The sequence below is a fragment of the Saccoglossus kowalevskii genome, chromosome 19, assembly GCF_978046115.1.
Source record: "Saccoglossus kowalevskii chromosome 19, keSacKowa6.1, whole genome shotgun sequence".
Lineage (NCBI taxonomy): Eukaryota > Metazoa > Hemichordata > Enteropneusta > Harrimaniidae > Saccoglossus > Saccoglossus kowalevskii.
The window spans coordinates 24202047-24221098 of record NC_140659.1 but is presented as its reverse complement, the minus strand read 5'-3'; the positions used below and the strand labels follow the sequence as shown (position 1 = coordinate 24221098).

The 19052-nt window shown below is 29.6% G+C and overlaps 1 protein-coding gene across 1 annotated transcript; it reads right to left on the bottom strand.

The window, feature by feature from the left end:
- Positions 1–1122: 1122 nt before the first annotated feature.
- On the bottom strand, positions 1123–17779 carry LOC100374001 (uncharacterized). The gene is made up of 11 exons (XM_085493759.1): positions 17608–17779; positions 16690–16815; positions 16317–16478; positions 14027–14211; positions 13505–13658; positions 12891–12987; positions 3981–4143; positions 3196–3358; positions 2461–2626; positions 1550–1743; positions 1123–1316 (listed from the first exon to the last, which is right to left on the bottom strand). The coding sequence occupies exons 1-11, from the start codon at positions 17777–17779 to the stop codon at positions 1279–1281; spliced, it is 1620 nt and encodes a 539-aa protein (XP_085349885.1). The 3' UTR covers positions 1123–1278.
- Between the last annotated feature and the right edge of the window lie 1273 nt (positions 17780–19052).

Below are 19052 nucleotides of genomic sequence, written 5' to 3'. Positions count from 1 at the left end.
TTAAAAAGCATGAACTTCTATGGCAGAAATCTGTCAAATTCAGTGATTCGTGTGACTTACCTAGTTAAAATTGACATCTGCGTAATACAGGTATGTTAATTTATAGGGAATCCACTTATTTTTTTAGTGGTTCATTAATTCAGCTGGGTTGAGACCTGGAGTTCTGCCAAAAATATTATAATCTGTTTTAAAAAAAGTTGTTAAATTAATAAATGTTACATAGATATATTCGTGTGATGAGACTTTTACGTGACTAATATTAACGATTTGTTCTTGTGTAGGAGTATAAGGGCGACTTTCCAGGCGCACCAGAGCACGATTTAAAGTCGTTGGCAAATGAATTTTTGAAACCGAAAAGTTCATGTTTTTAAACATCTACGATATTTCACAATTTACGTGGATACAAACATGTCACACTATTGTCCAACGTCACCAAAACCTCAAATTAATTTTAGAGTTGATATCAATATTTTGTTGCAAGAGAGATTTGTAATTGGATATCATTCAAAATTAGACAATTTATTTAAATATTGGGACAGTGTAACCGTGGGAGATCAACTCGTTTGGCAGACTACGGATTTGACTTCTCTTCGACACAGGAAGTTACTGGTCCCCACTACATAGTATACATTAGGGATTAATTGTCTAGCCCCTATGTACCAAACTTTGAAACTAATAATTTAATGAATATTTGTTATTGCTCATATTGTTCATTTCGTCATTGCAAAAAAATATAAGCCCATCGACATATTTGTTATTTATTTGAATAATGTTTGTATGTAAATAGGGCAAATATTCACAGCATATGTATAATATGAACCAGTGCGTACTATTATGACATTCACTTTGTTATGACCAAACTGATGATGCAATACACCAGTCTAATAATCGCGCCCTCTAGTAACGAAGTGTCACTGAGACGTAGAAATGACTCAGATTGGTGAACGTTTTATGATGTACTAGCACAACTTGTATTTACTCGTTTGTTTCTTGTAATATAATAGCAAGTCTCCGACAACGGGATAGTTTGAATAATGAACAACTACACATCAAAAATTAATTTGATTATCCATTTATATCATCACAACGTGACCCACCTTCCAGTCAACAAATAAATGCATATTTGGTAAATTGTTTTCATGATATTTATTCTAATGCTACTAGAAGTTATATTTTACAATGAATAAAGTCTATACGAGTCCAATGCAATAATTATTATTCAAAAACTATGTCGATGTGATAACGGTAAAAAACTCGAATCTGGTCGTGAATTCCATGTTAAACTAGTATGCCTCTCAATATCAAGCTTTGTACACCTGGCAAATGAAAGAAGTAAATAGCTGTTAGAAAAGGGAAGATGTTTTATTTGAAAATATATCGCTACGCAGAGCTCTCTCAATTCCATCTAAATAATGTTTCTAAGCGTGTTGTACATGCACTGATCCTCTGGAACTATAAGGTTAGGGTTCCGTCAATTATTATCGGGTTTGATCATAGCGGGACAAGCTTAAATTCAGCAATTGTAAAATATATTCCTATATATAAGTACCTGCTACGAGGGTTTGGAAACCTGCGTTGTAGTCACACGCCACCTCATTCTTAACGTAGTCTTTGCGGTTGTCCTTCCAACCATCTGAACAGTTTGGACCTCCTACCATAGCCCCGCGCAGTAGGTGATGATTCGGACCATCATAGTTGAAACTGTTGGAGTTAGTGCATCTCTCGGTGATCACGGGACAGGAGCTATATAGAAACACACGGTGGGAATGAATACATGTTTATTGTTATCAATTTCGTAGTGAATATATTGCTGTGGTTGTGACGTGACGAGAACGTGTTATTTATTATGAATTAAAAACGTTCTTACAGCACATAACCGAACGCCCGTTAATGCATTGCTCTAATAGGCATTCGCGCTAATTGTTTTGCTATGTACAATAGGAATCGTTACTGCACACTCGTATGAGTGATTTCATTTGTCATCGAACGGATACTGTCATAAGTGCTATAATTGTAATCGAATTTTCTCTTCAACATACAATATCAAACTAATTAAATATTAATTATATGCTCTTTTTCTTGCATCTGTAAGTGGTAGGGTTATTTGATCAGAAAGAGCGAAATCAGGTATCTTATAAACACCATCTTGGGAGGTGAATTTTACGAAGCATCAATGGGCTAAAGTCTCAAGAGTAGGGTTCATATGGAGGGGTTCATGTGAATGTTGAGAGCTCAGAGGCCTGCCACAGTCTCTGGGATATGGCACATTTGAAGAGATTTATAGAAGGGACACAATGTTGTGGATAGAAGGAACATTTGAGAATTAAGTTTAAGGAGAGTTGTCAAACTGTCAGCTGGAGGGAAACTCTGATTTTAATTTTAAGTGGATATATAAATTGGTCATTATTTTTTTAAAGCACCCCTTGGCTGTCTCGCTGTAACCATGCCACGTGTTCTTACCTTCCCCTGTGGTGGGGACGAGTTGGGGGATTTTCGCCAAATCCTACTACGAAACTATGCCCGGAGGAACCAAGAATATAGTCCAGTTGTGACTTGGCGAAATTCCTGTATGCGGGTGCTCTGATTCCGTAATGGGATGCAATAACTGCTAGGGCAGCCGAGTTACCTGAAATGCAACAAACAGGTGTATGCAGATTATAATAAGTTTATTGCTTTCCTAGGCCACCAGTCCATGTACAAACACTACAAAACAATACTTAAAAAGTAACGGTCACAAGTAGAATATGATATTAATAATTTGTTAACATTTGTTTCCTGGCTTCAAATGCTTTGAACACAAACATACAAATATTTCGTAGAATATCGTAGAATATTATTGTATCGTACAAGCATTTGAAATTTATCAACAGTTGGTTGGAAAGAATAATGTACGGGGATTAACTCTCGTCTTAACGTGTTGTAGGCTGGATAAATCAATAGAAAATGATATTCATCGTCAACAAAATTAGCACGACAGACTTTACAGACTCTTTCCGTTGAAGGCTAACAATAGTAATATTCTATAATTCTATAAGTTTGGAATTCATTTTCCTAAGATACCATGGTACGTTGTCTGAAATGAATGATATTGTGTGAACTCAAAATCACATACGAGAACAAAACATGACCTTCATTCTATCAACAACCAGACTACAAATGTGACGGCACATATAACAGTGAAATAAAGTCACCTACCAGCCCATCGCAGAGAACCCCATGCATCCCTGCATGCAAGACCTTTAGGCGTGTAAGTCACAGTTCCACCCGGCAGCCAACCATTCATGTATGTTTTGAAATGGCCCCAGTATTTCTTTTTAAGGTCTTTATCAATATCTTTGTGAATGTAGCCCATTAGAAGCTGAGATAAGAACACGAACACTTAGACATGTGTGAAGAAGCATCAACCGTGGGACGGATACTGGTATATTTATGGATACCGATAACAATGGGTCGAACTATTTGAAATATTTCCACTAATATCATTTAGTATTTACCTTATTGAATATAAATGTCAATTTTTGTCACATTTTACGAAGCAAACCTTCATAATCTTTAAATATATTCTGTAGCAAGTGGCAAATGATGTTTTGTTCACAATTGACAAAGGAAATACAGAAAAAAATACATCAAAATGGCGGACAAACTATGGTGTCAAAACACAACTCCATCTAATCAAGACAGACCATTAATTATTTCGGTAGGCTGGCTAGGTTGGGCTTTTGCGCATGCGCATATCATGGGTGATCGAAATGGTAAGGTGTTCTAATCTAACTTGACATTTTCTAAAACCTTTTAGTTGGACAGATTGTTTTTAAATAATCATTATTTTACGATAATGTTTGCATTTATGTTTGAGAACAATATGGGTTGAAAAGATGAAGTACATTTATATATACATAGGCAAACAGTTTCTGAACATATCCTGTGAAAATTGCAAAAAAGTAACAATGGCCATAACGGATTGTCATGCTCAACCATACCTTGAGTCCCTCTCGCTTGTCGTTCCATCCGTATGCGTAAGACTTCCCGTGCAGTTTTTTCGAGTCGTATAAGCTAACTGCCTCTTGTCGGTAACACTCGTCGCCGGTCAACCAGTATAACCAGATGGCGGCCCATGCAACCTCGTCCCAGGCCCCGTTTGATCTACAGTTAAATATTTATATCAAAAGAAATAATTCGTTTTTATAATTAACTTCAACGATTCACGCACAGATTATTCAAGCATTTCAGTACAGTTTGGGAGTTCGTTACACAAGATTCAAAATCAGTTTCGATCGTTTTACGAATAGTTTCGGAGCACCGTTTTCACAACTCTACTTATTTTTCTAGAATTATTCGATTGGAAAAAGTTTCATGGTTTGGCCGAACTGATAAAATTGTTTGTCTGTGTAAGTTTTAGTTCGCCTTGTATGACGATAAGTAAGGTATCTTATAAATCATTAGCATTATACATACTACATTAGTGTTATACATACCCCATTAGTATTATACATACTACATTAGTATTATACATAAAATAACTAGTATTATACATACTACATTAGTATTATACATACCTCATTAGTATTATACATAAAATAACTAGTATTATACATACTACATTAGTGTTTTACATACCTCATTAGTATTATACATAAAATAACTAGTATTATACATACCCCATTAGTATTATACATAAAATAACTAGTATTATACATACTACATTAGTGTTATACATACCTCATTAGTATTATACATAAAATAACTAGTATTATACATACTACATAAGTATTATACATACCCCATTAGTATTATACATAAAATAACTAGTATTATACATACTACATTAGTATTATACATACCTCATTAGTATTATACATAAAATAACTAGTATTATACATACTACATTAGTGTTATACATACCTCATTAGTATTATGCATACCCCATTAGTATTATACATACTACATTAGTATTATACATATTACATTAGTGTTATACATACCTCATTAGTATCATACATAAAATAACTAGTATCATACATACTACATTAGTATTATACATACTACATTAGTATTATACATACCTCATTAGTATTATACATATTACATTAGTATTATACATACTACATTAGTATTATACATACTACATTAGTATTATACATATTACATTAGTATTATACATGTTACATTAGTATTATGCATACTACATTAGTATTATACATACTACATTAGTATTATACATAAAATAACTAGTATTATACATACTACATTAGTATTATACATAAAATAACTAGTATTATACATACTACATTAGTGTTATACATACCTCATTAGTATTATACATAAAATAACCAGTATTATACATACTACATTAGTATTATACATACTACATTAGTATTATACATAAAATAACTAGTATAATACATACTACATTAGTGTTATACATACCTCATTAGTAATATACATAAAATAACGAGTATTATACACACTACATTAGTATTATACATACTACATTAGTATTATACATACCTCATTAGTATTATACATAAAATAACTAGTATTATACATACTACATTAGTATTATACATACCTCATTAGTATTATACATAAAATAACTAGTATTATACATACTACATTAGTATTATACATACCTCATTAGTATTATACATAAAATAACGAGTATTATACATACTACATTAGTATTATACATACTACATTAGTATTATACATAAAATAACTGGTATTATACATACTACATTAGTATTATACATAAAATAACTAGTATTATACATACTACATTAGTATTATACATAAAATAACTAGTATTATACTAATACTATACTATACTATATTATACTCTACTTATTTTTCTAGAATTATTCGATTGGAAAAAGTTTCATGGTTTGGCCGAACTGATAAAATTGTTTGTCTGTGTCAGTTTTAGTTCGCCTTGTATGACGATAAGTAAGGTATCTTATAAATCATTAGCATTATACATATTACATTAGTGTTATACATACCTCATTAGTATCATATATAAAATAACTAGTATCATACATACTACATTAGTATTATACATACTACATTAGTATTATACATACCTCATTAGTATTATACATATTACATTAGTATTATACATACTACATTAGTATTATACATGTTACAATAGTATTATACATACTACATTAGTATTATACATAAAATAACTAGTATTATACATACTACATTAGTATTATACATAAAATAACTAGTATTATACATACTACATTAGTGTTATACATACCTCATTAGTATTATACATAAAATAACTAGTATTATACATACTACATAAGTATTATACATACCCCATTAGTATTATACATAAAATAACTAGTATTATACATACTACATTAGTATTATACATACCTCATTAGTATTATACATAAAATAACTAGTATTATACATACCCCATTAGTATTATACATACTACATTAGTGTTATACATATTACATTAGTGTTACACATACCTCATTAGTATCATACATAAGATAACTAGTATCATACATACTACATTAGTATTATACATACTACATTAGTATTATACATACCTCATTAGTATTATACATATTACGTTAGTATTATACATACTACATTAGTATTATACATATTACATTAGTATTATACATACTACATTAGTATTATACATACTACATTAGTATTATATATACTACATTAGTATTGTACATGTTACATTAGTATTATACATACTACAATAGTATTATACATAAAATAGCTAGTATTATACATACTACATTAGTATTATACATAAAATAACTAGTATTATACATACTACATTAGTGTTATACATACTCATTAGTATTATACATAAAATAACTAGTATTATACATACTACATTAGTATTATACATAAAATAACGAGTATTATACACACTACATTAGTATTATACATAAAATAACTAGTATTATTCATACTACATTAGTATTATACATACCTCATTAGTATTATACATAAAATAACGAGTATTATACACACTACATTAGTATTATACATAAAATAACTGGTATTATACATACTACATTAGTATTATACATACTACATTAGTATTATACATAAAATAACTGGTATTATACATACTACATTAGTATTATACATACTACATTAGTATTATACATAAAATAACTGGTATTATACATACTACATTAGTATTATACATACTACATTAGTATTATACATAAAATAACAGGTATTATACATACTACATTAGTATTATACATAAAATAACTGGTATTATACATACCACATTAGTATTATACATACTACATTAGTATTATACATACTACAATAGTATTATATATACTACATTAGTATTATACATGTTACATTAGTATTATACATACTACATTAGTATTATACATAAAATAACTAGTATTATACATACTACATTAGTGTTAAGCATACCTCATTAGTATTATACATAACATAACTAGTATTATACATACTACATTAGTATTATACGTAAAATAACTAGTATTATACATACTACATTAGTGTTATACATACCTCATTAGTAATATATATAAAATAACTAGTATTATACATACTACATTAGTATTATACATAGCTCATTAGTATTATACATAAAATAACGAGTATTATACACACTACATTAGTATTATACATAAAATAACTAGTATTATACATACTACATTAGTATTATACATACCTCATTAGTATTATACATAAAATAACGAGTATTATACACACTACATTAGTATTATACATAAAATATCTGGTATTATACATACTACATTAGTATTATACATACTACATTAGTATTATACATAAAATAACTGGTATTATACATACTACATTAGTATTATACATACTACATTAGTATTATACATAAAATAACTAGTATTATACATACTACATTAGTGTTTTACATACCTCATTAGTATTATACATAAAATAACTAGTATTATACATACCCCATTAGTATTATACATAAAATAACTAGTATTATACATACTACATTAGTGTTATACATACCTCATTAGTATTATACATAAAATAACTAGTATTATACATACTACATAAGTATTATACATACCCCATTAGTATTATACATAAAATATCTAGTATTATACATACTACATTAGTATTATACATACCTCATTAGTATTATACATACCTCATTAGTATTATACATAAAATAACTAGTATTATACATACTACATAAGTATTATACATACCCCATTAGTATTATACATAAAATAACTAGTATTATACATACTACATTAGTATTATACATACCTCATTAGTATTATACATAAAATAACTAGTATTATACATACTACATTAGTGTTATACATACCCCATTAGTATTATACATACTACATAAGTGTTATACATATTACATTAGTGTTACACATACCTCATTAGTATCATACATAAAATAACTAGTATCATACATACTACATTAGTATTATACATACTACATTAGTATTATACATACCTCATTAGTATTATACATATTACATTAGTATTATACATACTACGTTAGTATTATACATACTACATTAGTATTATACATATTACATTAGTATTATATATACTACATTAGTATTATACATACTACATTAGTATTATATATACTACATTAGTATTATACATACTACAATAGTATTATACATAAAATAACTAGTATTATACATACTACATTAGTATTATACATAAAATAACTAGTATTATACATACTACATCAGTGTTATACATACTCATTAGTATTATACATAAAATAGCTAGTATTATACATACTACATTAGTATTATACATAAAATAACGAGTATTATACACACTACATTAGTATTATACATAAAATAACTAGTATTATACATACTACATTAGTATTATACATACCTCATTAGTATTATACATAAAATAACGAGTATTATACACACTACATTAGTATTATACATAAAATAACTGGTATTATACATACTACATTAGTATTATACATACTACATTAGTATTATACATAATATAACTGGTATTATACATACTACATTAGTATTATACATACTACATTAGTATTATGCATAAAATAACTGGTATTATACATACTACATTAGTATTATACACACTACATTAGTATTATACATAAAATAACTGGTATTATACATACTACATTAGTATTATACATACTATATTAGGATTATACATAAAATAACTGGTATTATACATACCACATTAGTATTATACATACTACATTAGTATTATACATACTACATTAGTATTATATATACTACATTAGTATTATACATGTTACATTAGTATTATACATACTACATTAGTATTATACATACTACATTAGTGTTATATATACCTCATTAGTATTATATATAACATAACTAGTATTATACATACTACATTAGTATTATACATACTACATTAGTATTATACGTAAAATAACTAGTATTATACATACTACATTAGTGTTACACATACCTCATTAGTAATATACATAAAATAACTAGTATTATACATACTACTTTAGTATTATACATACCTCATTAGTATTATACATAAAATAACGAGTATTATACACACTACATTAGTATTATACATAAAATAACTAGTATTATACATACTACATTAGTATTATACATACCTCATTAGTATTATACATAAAATAACGAGTATTATACACACTACATTAGTATTATACATAAAATATCTGGTATTATACATACTACATTAGTATTATACATACTACATTAGTATTATACATAAAATAACTGGTATTATACATACTACATTAGTATTATACATACTACATTAGTATTATACATAAAATAACTGGTATTATACATACTACATTAGTATTATACATATTACATTAGTATTATACATAAAATAACTAGTATTATACATACTACATTAGTATTATACATAAAATAACTAGTATTATACATACTACATTAGTGTTTTACATACCTCATTAGTATTATACATAAAATAACTAGTATTATACATACCCCATTAGTATTATACATAAAATAACTAGTATTATACATACTACATTAGTGTTATACATACCTCATTAGTATTATACATAAAATAACTAGTATTATACATACTACATAAGTATTATACATACCCCATTAGTATTATACATAAAATATCTAGTATTATACATACTACATTAGTATTATACATACCTCATTAGTATTATACATAAAATAACTAGTATTATACATACTACATTAGTGTTATACATACCTCATTAGTATTATACATACCCCATTAGTATTATACATACTACATTAGTATTATACATATTACATTAGTGTTATACATACCTCATTAGTATCATACATAAAATAACTAGTATCATACATACTACATTAGTATTATACATACTACATTAGTATTATACATACCATATTAGTATTATACATATTACATTAGTATTATACATACTACATTAGTATTATACATACTACATTAGTATTATACATATTACATTAGTGTTATACATACCTCATTAGTATCATACATAAAATAACTAGTATTATACATACTACATTAGTATTATACATAAAATAACTAGTATTATACATACTACATTAGTATTATACATAAAATAACTAGTATTATACATACTACATTGGTGTTTTACATACCTCATTAGTATTATACATAAAATAACTAGTATTATACATACCCCATTAGTATTATACATAAAATAACTAGTATTATACATACTACATTAGTTTTATACATACCTCATTAGTATTATACATAAAATAACTAGTATTATACATACTACATTAGTATTATACATACCTCATTAGTATTATACATAAAATAACTAGTATTATACATACTACATTAGTGTTATACATGCCTCATTAGTATTATACATACCCCATTAGTATTATACATACTACGTTAGTATTATACATATTACATTAGTGTTATACATACCTCATTAGTATCATACATAAAATAACTAGTATCATACATACTACATTAGTATTATACATACTACATTAGTATTATACATACCTCATTAGTATTATACATATTACCTTAGTATTATACATACTACATTAGTATTATACATACTACATTAGTATTATACATATTACATTAGTATTATACATACTACATTAGTATTATACATACTACATTAGTATTATATATACTACATTAGTATTATACATGTTACATTAGTATTATACATACTACATTAGTATTATACATAAAATAACTAGTATTATACATACTACATTAGTATTATACTTAAAATAACTAGTATTATACATACTACATTAGTGTTATACATACCTCACTAGTATTATACATAAAATAACTAGTATTATACATACTACATTAGTATTATACATCAAATAACGAGTATTATACACACTACATTAGTATTATACATAAAATAACTAGTATTATACATACTACATTAGTATTATACATACCTCATTAGTATTATACATAAAATAACGAGTATTATACTCACTACATTAGTATTATACATAAAATAACTGGTATTATACATACTACATTAGTATTATACATACTACATTAGTATTATACATAAAATAACTGGTATTATACATACTACATTAGTATTATACATACTACATTAGTATTATACATAAAATAACTGGTATTATACATACTACATTAGTATTATACATAAAATAACTGGTATTATACATACTACATTAGTATTATACATACTACATTAGTATTATACATAAAATAACTGGTATTATACATACTACATTAGTATTATACATAAAATAACTGGTATTATACATTCTACATTAGTATTATACATAAAATAACTGGTATTATACATACTACATTAGTATTATACATACTACATTAGTATTATACATAAAATAACTGGTATTATACATACTACATTAGTATTATACATAAAATAACTGGTATTATACATACTACATTAGTATTATACATACTACATTAGTATTATACATACTACATTAGTATTATACATACTACATTAGTATTATATATACTACATTAGTATTATACATGTTACATTAGTATTATACATACTACATTAGTATTATACATAAAATAACTAGTATTATACATACTACATTAGTGTTATACATACCTCATTAGTATTATACATAAAATAACTAGTATTATACATACTACATTAGTATTATACATACTACATTAGTATTGTACATAAAATAACTAGTATTATACATACTACATTAGTGTTATACATACCTCATTAGTAATATACATAAAATAACTAGTATTATACATAAAATAACGAGTATTATACACACTACATTAGTATTATACATAAAATAACTAGTATTATACATACTACATTAGTATTATACATACTACATTAGTATTATACATAAAATAACTGGTATTATACATACTACATTAGTATTATACATACTACATTAGTATTATACATACTACATTAGTATTATACATAGAATAACTAGTATTATACATACTACATTAGTATTATACATACCTCATTAGTATTATACATAAAATAACGAGTATTATTCACACTACATTAGTATTATACATAAAATAACTGGTATTATACATACTACATTAGTATTATACATACTATGACAGAACCCCACACCCTCCCCGTGGCTTTCGTTGCGTATGGAAGTTATTTTCACTCGAGATGCGGTGTATTCTGCTGTACTTTCACTCGCTTCGCTCGTGAAAGTACGGCCGCAGGATACACCGCATCACTCGTGAAAATAACTTCCATACGCAACGAAAGCCACGGGGAGGGTGTGGGGTTCTGTCATAGTATTATACATACTAATGATTAAAAAAGGAACTACAGAAAAACAAACACAGTCACTTCTTACTTGTAATATATAGTTGGGGGATACAGTCCTGGATGGTTTAGTGTAAACATGAAGAGAGACTTTGCTTTATGTTCACACTCTGACGCGTAGTTTGTATCTAAAAAAAAGTACGAAATAAATAATTACAGTTTAGTTTGTCAGTGTTTGTAGTCTGGCATTAGTAAATGTAATTCGAGCTACAAACAAACAAATAAGGAAAGACAGCATATAGCATTATATCGAACAGTCACATTTGAAGGTGGGCGCATTGGTCTGTCCTCTGGACTAGGTAGAATCAAATTCATAACATAAATCTTTTACTGTATTTCGATTCTAATTTAGCTACTTATGCCTATTGCTAAGTAATTCGTTCAGTGTTTCGTGAATTATAGCGTTTTGTATGTCGTTTTTTTTTTTGTAATAAGAAAAACGGAGTTTGTATTAAGGATGGTAATTTTCTGAAATAAAAATGCGATTTATTGCCATTGACACGTTGTGTCACAAGAAGGATAAGCAGATTGTGGCGTGGTATACTTCCAAGTCAGGTTTTAAGTCGGGCAACTCAGTTATATCCATATAAAAATACGAGTAAATTGTCTATTTTATTGCAGCTCTGTCGACTCATTATTACTTACCGAAATGTTCGAAAACTTTGGCGCATCCAGCCAAAGCAGCTGCTGTTTCACCTGCAACGTCAGCACCAGAGTCCTCTATTCGGTATGATGGTCGTGTTGATGAAATGTTTTCTGGTCGATTCCATTGACTGTGATCAATACTAGGATCGCCGACCTGGTGGTGGGTGGATGTAAATAAAATGGTTACTAGTTTCTGTCACGATAGTTTTCAACCAGTCAGGTTTAGTACTTACATGGAATTATTATGTTAATTATTTGGGAAATGCACATGTTTCCGTGACGTCAATGAAAGGACGCCATTTTAAAGCGTTGTTATTGTTTTTAATCTGTTGTCATGTCATTTCCAAATAGAAAAATGCATGAGTACTGCGAGTTTCTACCTGAAATGGATTTGTCACAATCTACGTCATGTGACGTCACACAAGCACTCCGATGCTAGAGGGCGCAACTTACAGCAAAGAGATTTCGTGTCGTACGCCCTCATGGTATCTACCAAATATGCACTCAAACTGACTGCCTCACCTGATAATAAAACACATCAGGACTGGGGTGACACTTTATGAAATAGTCACAATTCCATTTTAAAAGGTCCCTGGTGTTTTTGTCTTCCCCTGCATCAATATACGCATCTTCAAATTCGATGTAACTCCATGCGAGCATAGTTGTAGTCCAGGCCATTGGAAGGTTGAACTTGATGTGATCACCAGCTAAATTTAGAAACAAAATAAATTGTGTCTTTTCATTATTTTAAATCCAGTTAATGAAATTGTGTATTTGTTTAAAATTCGCGCTTCTTATTCAGTGATAATAATTTTATTTTAAATATGGTCTGTTTTTTTTCTTCTTATTTTATATATTATGGCAAATATTCGCAGTTAAGGAACAGCGATCGTTTATGCAATTAGAACACGATGATTTGCGAAGACATAAATACGGTTTCCTAGTTTCATTGCGTTTGTAAAAGCTGTGAAACAGATAAACGGAATAGAAGGATTAGTGCGCGCTAATAACTGAATGTGCTGTAGAATTGAATTACTGTTTGGATGGATCATCAGGTCTGGTAAAATATAAGCGAAAGTTGTTACTTTGAGCGCATCAAGAATATCATTATTTAGGGCTGATATTTGAAAATCAGTTGCTGAACGCGCTGAATGATGACATCATATACATATTTTGTTGTTTTTCTTTATCATACAATTAAGGTAGCGAGACTATTATTTGCATACTTGTTTTCATCTTCTAATTGTGACCAAATGACTACAAATAGACCCAGGAAAGTATATATTTTTAGAATCGCCAGACTTCAAGCTTTTCACAAGTGTATTTTGCATGCCCGTATCTGCATTCTACGACGCGTTACTCAATCAAAGGTGAAAAATTACTTTTTCTGTAAAAAAAATAATTACGCATTTACGCTGGCGATAAGAAATATTTTTTTCACTTTTCCTAGTTGTTCAATAGTCTGGTAAATTGAATGTGTCTGGTCAGTTTTATTCAAGCAACGCGTTTTAAAAAATAGTGTGCTGAATTTCAATTACTGTTTTAGTCACATTGCCCCCAACTCAAACCACAACTCGTTTGTAAATAATCGAAGAAATAGTTTGTCTGGACACATTCAAGTTCCTCTCATTGTCACCTTAAAGCTGTGAAAATTTGGTGTTAATCCGACGACAATAAGTATACGTTATTTTTTGTTAAAGACCTTGTATTTTGAAAAACATAAACTCCTAGAAAACGTCCATGAAGTAACAGCAAAGATTTTCAAGCTTGTTTATCGGCACAATCAATTTGTTTTCCCATCAAGGTCTGTTTTACCATGTGTAGGGGCATCCAAATGTGTAAGGCTATTAGAAACCAAAACAATAAAGGAATGGGATAGCTATAATTGGATAAATTCGGCATATGAAAACACCAAAATCAATGATTTTTTTCAGTGGCTGTGTGACCTTGTGTCTGACACATTCATATGCAAATGACTAATCTGTGAAACAAACAGGGGCAGAGACAAACCACTCGAATGTTTGGAAACACTCATTGTGTGTCAGATAGCTACTGATAACACATTCTAACATTGCTTTGTCTTGAGTTTATCTTTGAAACTTATAGGCACACAGATTAAACCTGTATTGTTGATTTTGGAAAACACTACTGAGGCTGCCTTGCTCCCCTTCAGAAAATATACATTTTAACCAACTTACAGGACATTCTATGTTATGTTGACTTTATCATATGAAAGTTTATAGTGCATTTCATCAATTGATAAATAAATGTGAAAATCGTAATTTTCAACACAAATAATAGTCTCGCTACCTTAAATCAAGTTACGTGAATTGGCTTGTCTTATTTCAATGTGACGTAATGAAGTTCTTTTTTATGTAAAATATGTATGTAACGGATTATTGAAGTTATTTAGTTTAAAGGGCGGTAGTCGTCGCGCCACGCATGCGCGAGATATATGGGTCTCATATAAACAAATATGGCGTTGACTGTTGCACAGATCAAAGAGTACAAATTGGGACGTTACGAAGCTTTAATTGGGTATTTTAGGTGGCTGGACGTATCCAAGGAGTGACCGGTGGTAATTAGTGAAATTAGCACCCAGGCACAACCTCATACTTGTGATTTCCATTAGAAGAGTGCATTGGATTGTGGGAAAAACAAATGTCGCACATGCACAGCGCGACGACTGCCGCGCTTTAATACAGAGAACTAAATCATGAATTTCTATAGTACACGTACATAGTACGCGTGAATTAATAGGTCAATTCGTTCATGATGATTTGTGTATGTGGGTAAACTGAATACAACGTACCATCATACATGCCCCCGCTAAGGTCTTCTCCGTTCACACCCTTGTCATACTGTGCAACATCTGGTTTACGCCATTGCACTCGTCCGTTTTCGGGCACTGGCCCTGAACGCTGAGCTTCGAAGAACTCCACTGACGCCGACAGAGCATCAGCATAATCGAAACCTAGAAGGACAATAAACAATTTTATACGACATATCAATTTGATTGTCCTTCTGAATTATCTGTCAATGTATAAAAATTGGGCAAAACTTATGAAGAGTCGAGTCGCTCGATGAGTATTCAAATGATGAAACCGGTTTTGAGGTCGTGTTTTTTTTGGCCAGAATGTGTTTAGAGAACAGCCATGGTGACTCGTATATTAAACGACCCATACCTGTACTACGCTTATCGATTTCACCGTCCACATTGTAAATGTCGTCATTATCAGGTACATCGGGACTTAGGTCATCCTTGGGCAGGTTGGGAGGCGGTTTCTCGTACAATTTTCTACGAACATGTACTGCAGGAAGGTAAAACAGGGATACGTAATTAGCGGTGGTACTGCGTACGAAAGCCACCATATATTCTTTTCCGACCGTAAGATTTAGTCGTCGGTTATCCATTTTAACTACCAACAATTTAAATTTACTGTATTGGACTAATATATTTTATGTAAAATAAACGTCAGCTACCATACCTATACGAACCAATAAGTTGGCAGTCATCAGTCGGTTGGAAAATAATGTTTTGTTCCTTGGTAATATCCTGTTCTGCGGTTGTGATCTTACTTTCGAAGTATTTAGAATCGCGTTGGACGTTTTATTCACATATAAAAATGCATACTTAAAACGTGTCAAAATCATCAAATCATCTTATATTTTTGTGACACAAATTGGGTGGGTTCTGTGTCGGCTTACAATTACACCAATTTTTTTTCCTGTTATTTTTAAGTACAAAATAACAAGTTTTTCATTGATCCGCTAGAAATTCGGATCCTAGTAGATCAGGAACAAAATAAATTTAGGGAAAGCGAGTATGCTTATAACCATAATTTTAAGCCAATACACGTGCAATATACTGATGGTAGATTGGCTGGGTCATGGCAAAACATGATTTGTGCCATGTATGTATCTAAATGTCATTTTATGGTACCATGCAAAGATATATGAACAATTTTATTTGTTAAACTAATTGAAAATAATACGCAGATTTCGCCTGTTTTGAAGGAATGATACTCATTTGAATCGTTTTCATTTACTGAGGGAAAGGCGCAATATGAAACCCAATGACACATAAAAAAAAAGATTCATACTTGCGCTACGCTTATCGATCCCACCATCCACTTCGTAAACATCGTCGTTATCGGGTACGTCAGGACTTGGGTCATCCAATGGCAGATTGGGAGGCGGTTGTTCGTACATTTCACTACGAACATATACTGCAAGAAAGTACACTAGGGATAAAACAAGCGGTAGACGAGACATAATATTTGGTAATCGTAGTCCTAAATAAATATTAAAAATAGCTACATGTTTATCGATAGCATAGAAGAAAATGTTAAAACGTACAGGTAGAACATAGGAACGTAAGAACGCGCATGAACCATCAATTAGAATCACAAAAAAATCCACAATAGAACAAATAACGCGCCTTAGGTAGTGAGCTCAACAAATGAGTTGAACTGTTTGTTGATTTCATAATAGTAGTTTATAAATAAATAAACGCTGCTCGGACTGATAAATATGATATATAGAAGATAATATTTGGTAATCGTAGTCCTAAATAACTATTAAAAATAGCTAGACGTTTCGAGCAATGGCTCTTTATCGATAGCAGGGAAGAAAGTGTTATAACGTACAGGTAGAACATAGGAACGTAAGAACGCGCATGAACTATAAGTTAGAATCACAAAAAATCCGCAATAGAACAAATAACGCGTCTTAGGTAGTGAGCTCAACAAATGAGTTGAACTGTTTGTTACATCCTGCGTAACAAGGGTCACGCGCCATCCTCCGGTAACCCTTGCCACCACAAGCGGTGATTTTATCAAGAATCGTGATAAATAAATACGTTCTTGCATTAATTGAACTGGAAAATGTATCAAAATGATTCAAATACTTCATAAAGTAGTTGGTTTAAATAAATATAGTAAAAGTATTATGTTTTACCGTGCTTTGTGGACGTAAATGGCTATTTTGATAAAGGACTACATTTTTATGGATTGATTACAAGGCGTAAATAGTTTCCCGGGAGATTTTAAAATGGCAGCCTCCGATCCGATTGTGAAATCATGCAATGATGCTTTGAATGCCAACATGTAGGTAAGTGTTAATTTGGAGAACTTTACCATTATTTATTCACCATAGAGACTATTCAGGGAACAAGCCGTAAATTGTGTGTGTTTATCCTTAGATAACTAATACATTTATTTGTTGTCTGAGGTTTATCATCGGTTGCTAGTGTAGTAAAATATTAATCGTCACCGTTGTTTTTCTGCTCACTGTTCTGTGGTTATGGAATGCCCCCTTATATAATAAAAATTTTATACAAGGAAAACAAACTACTAGTGGTGGTCGGTGAATCACGGTTTTTAGTAACCGTGGGTGAATAAATAATTTGTTTCTCAGAAGTATTGGACAAGGTGCATTTTAGATTATGTCTTTTAAATAAGCTAATATAAACAATTAGATCTCATTTTTTTACAATTTATTTTAATAATATACTACATTGATATACATAGTGTATATGCTATGCTTT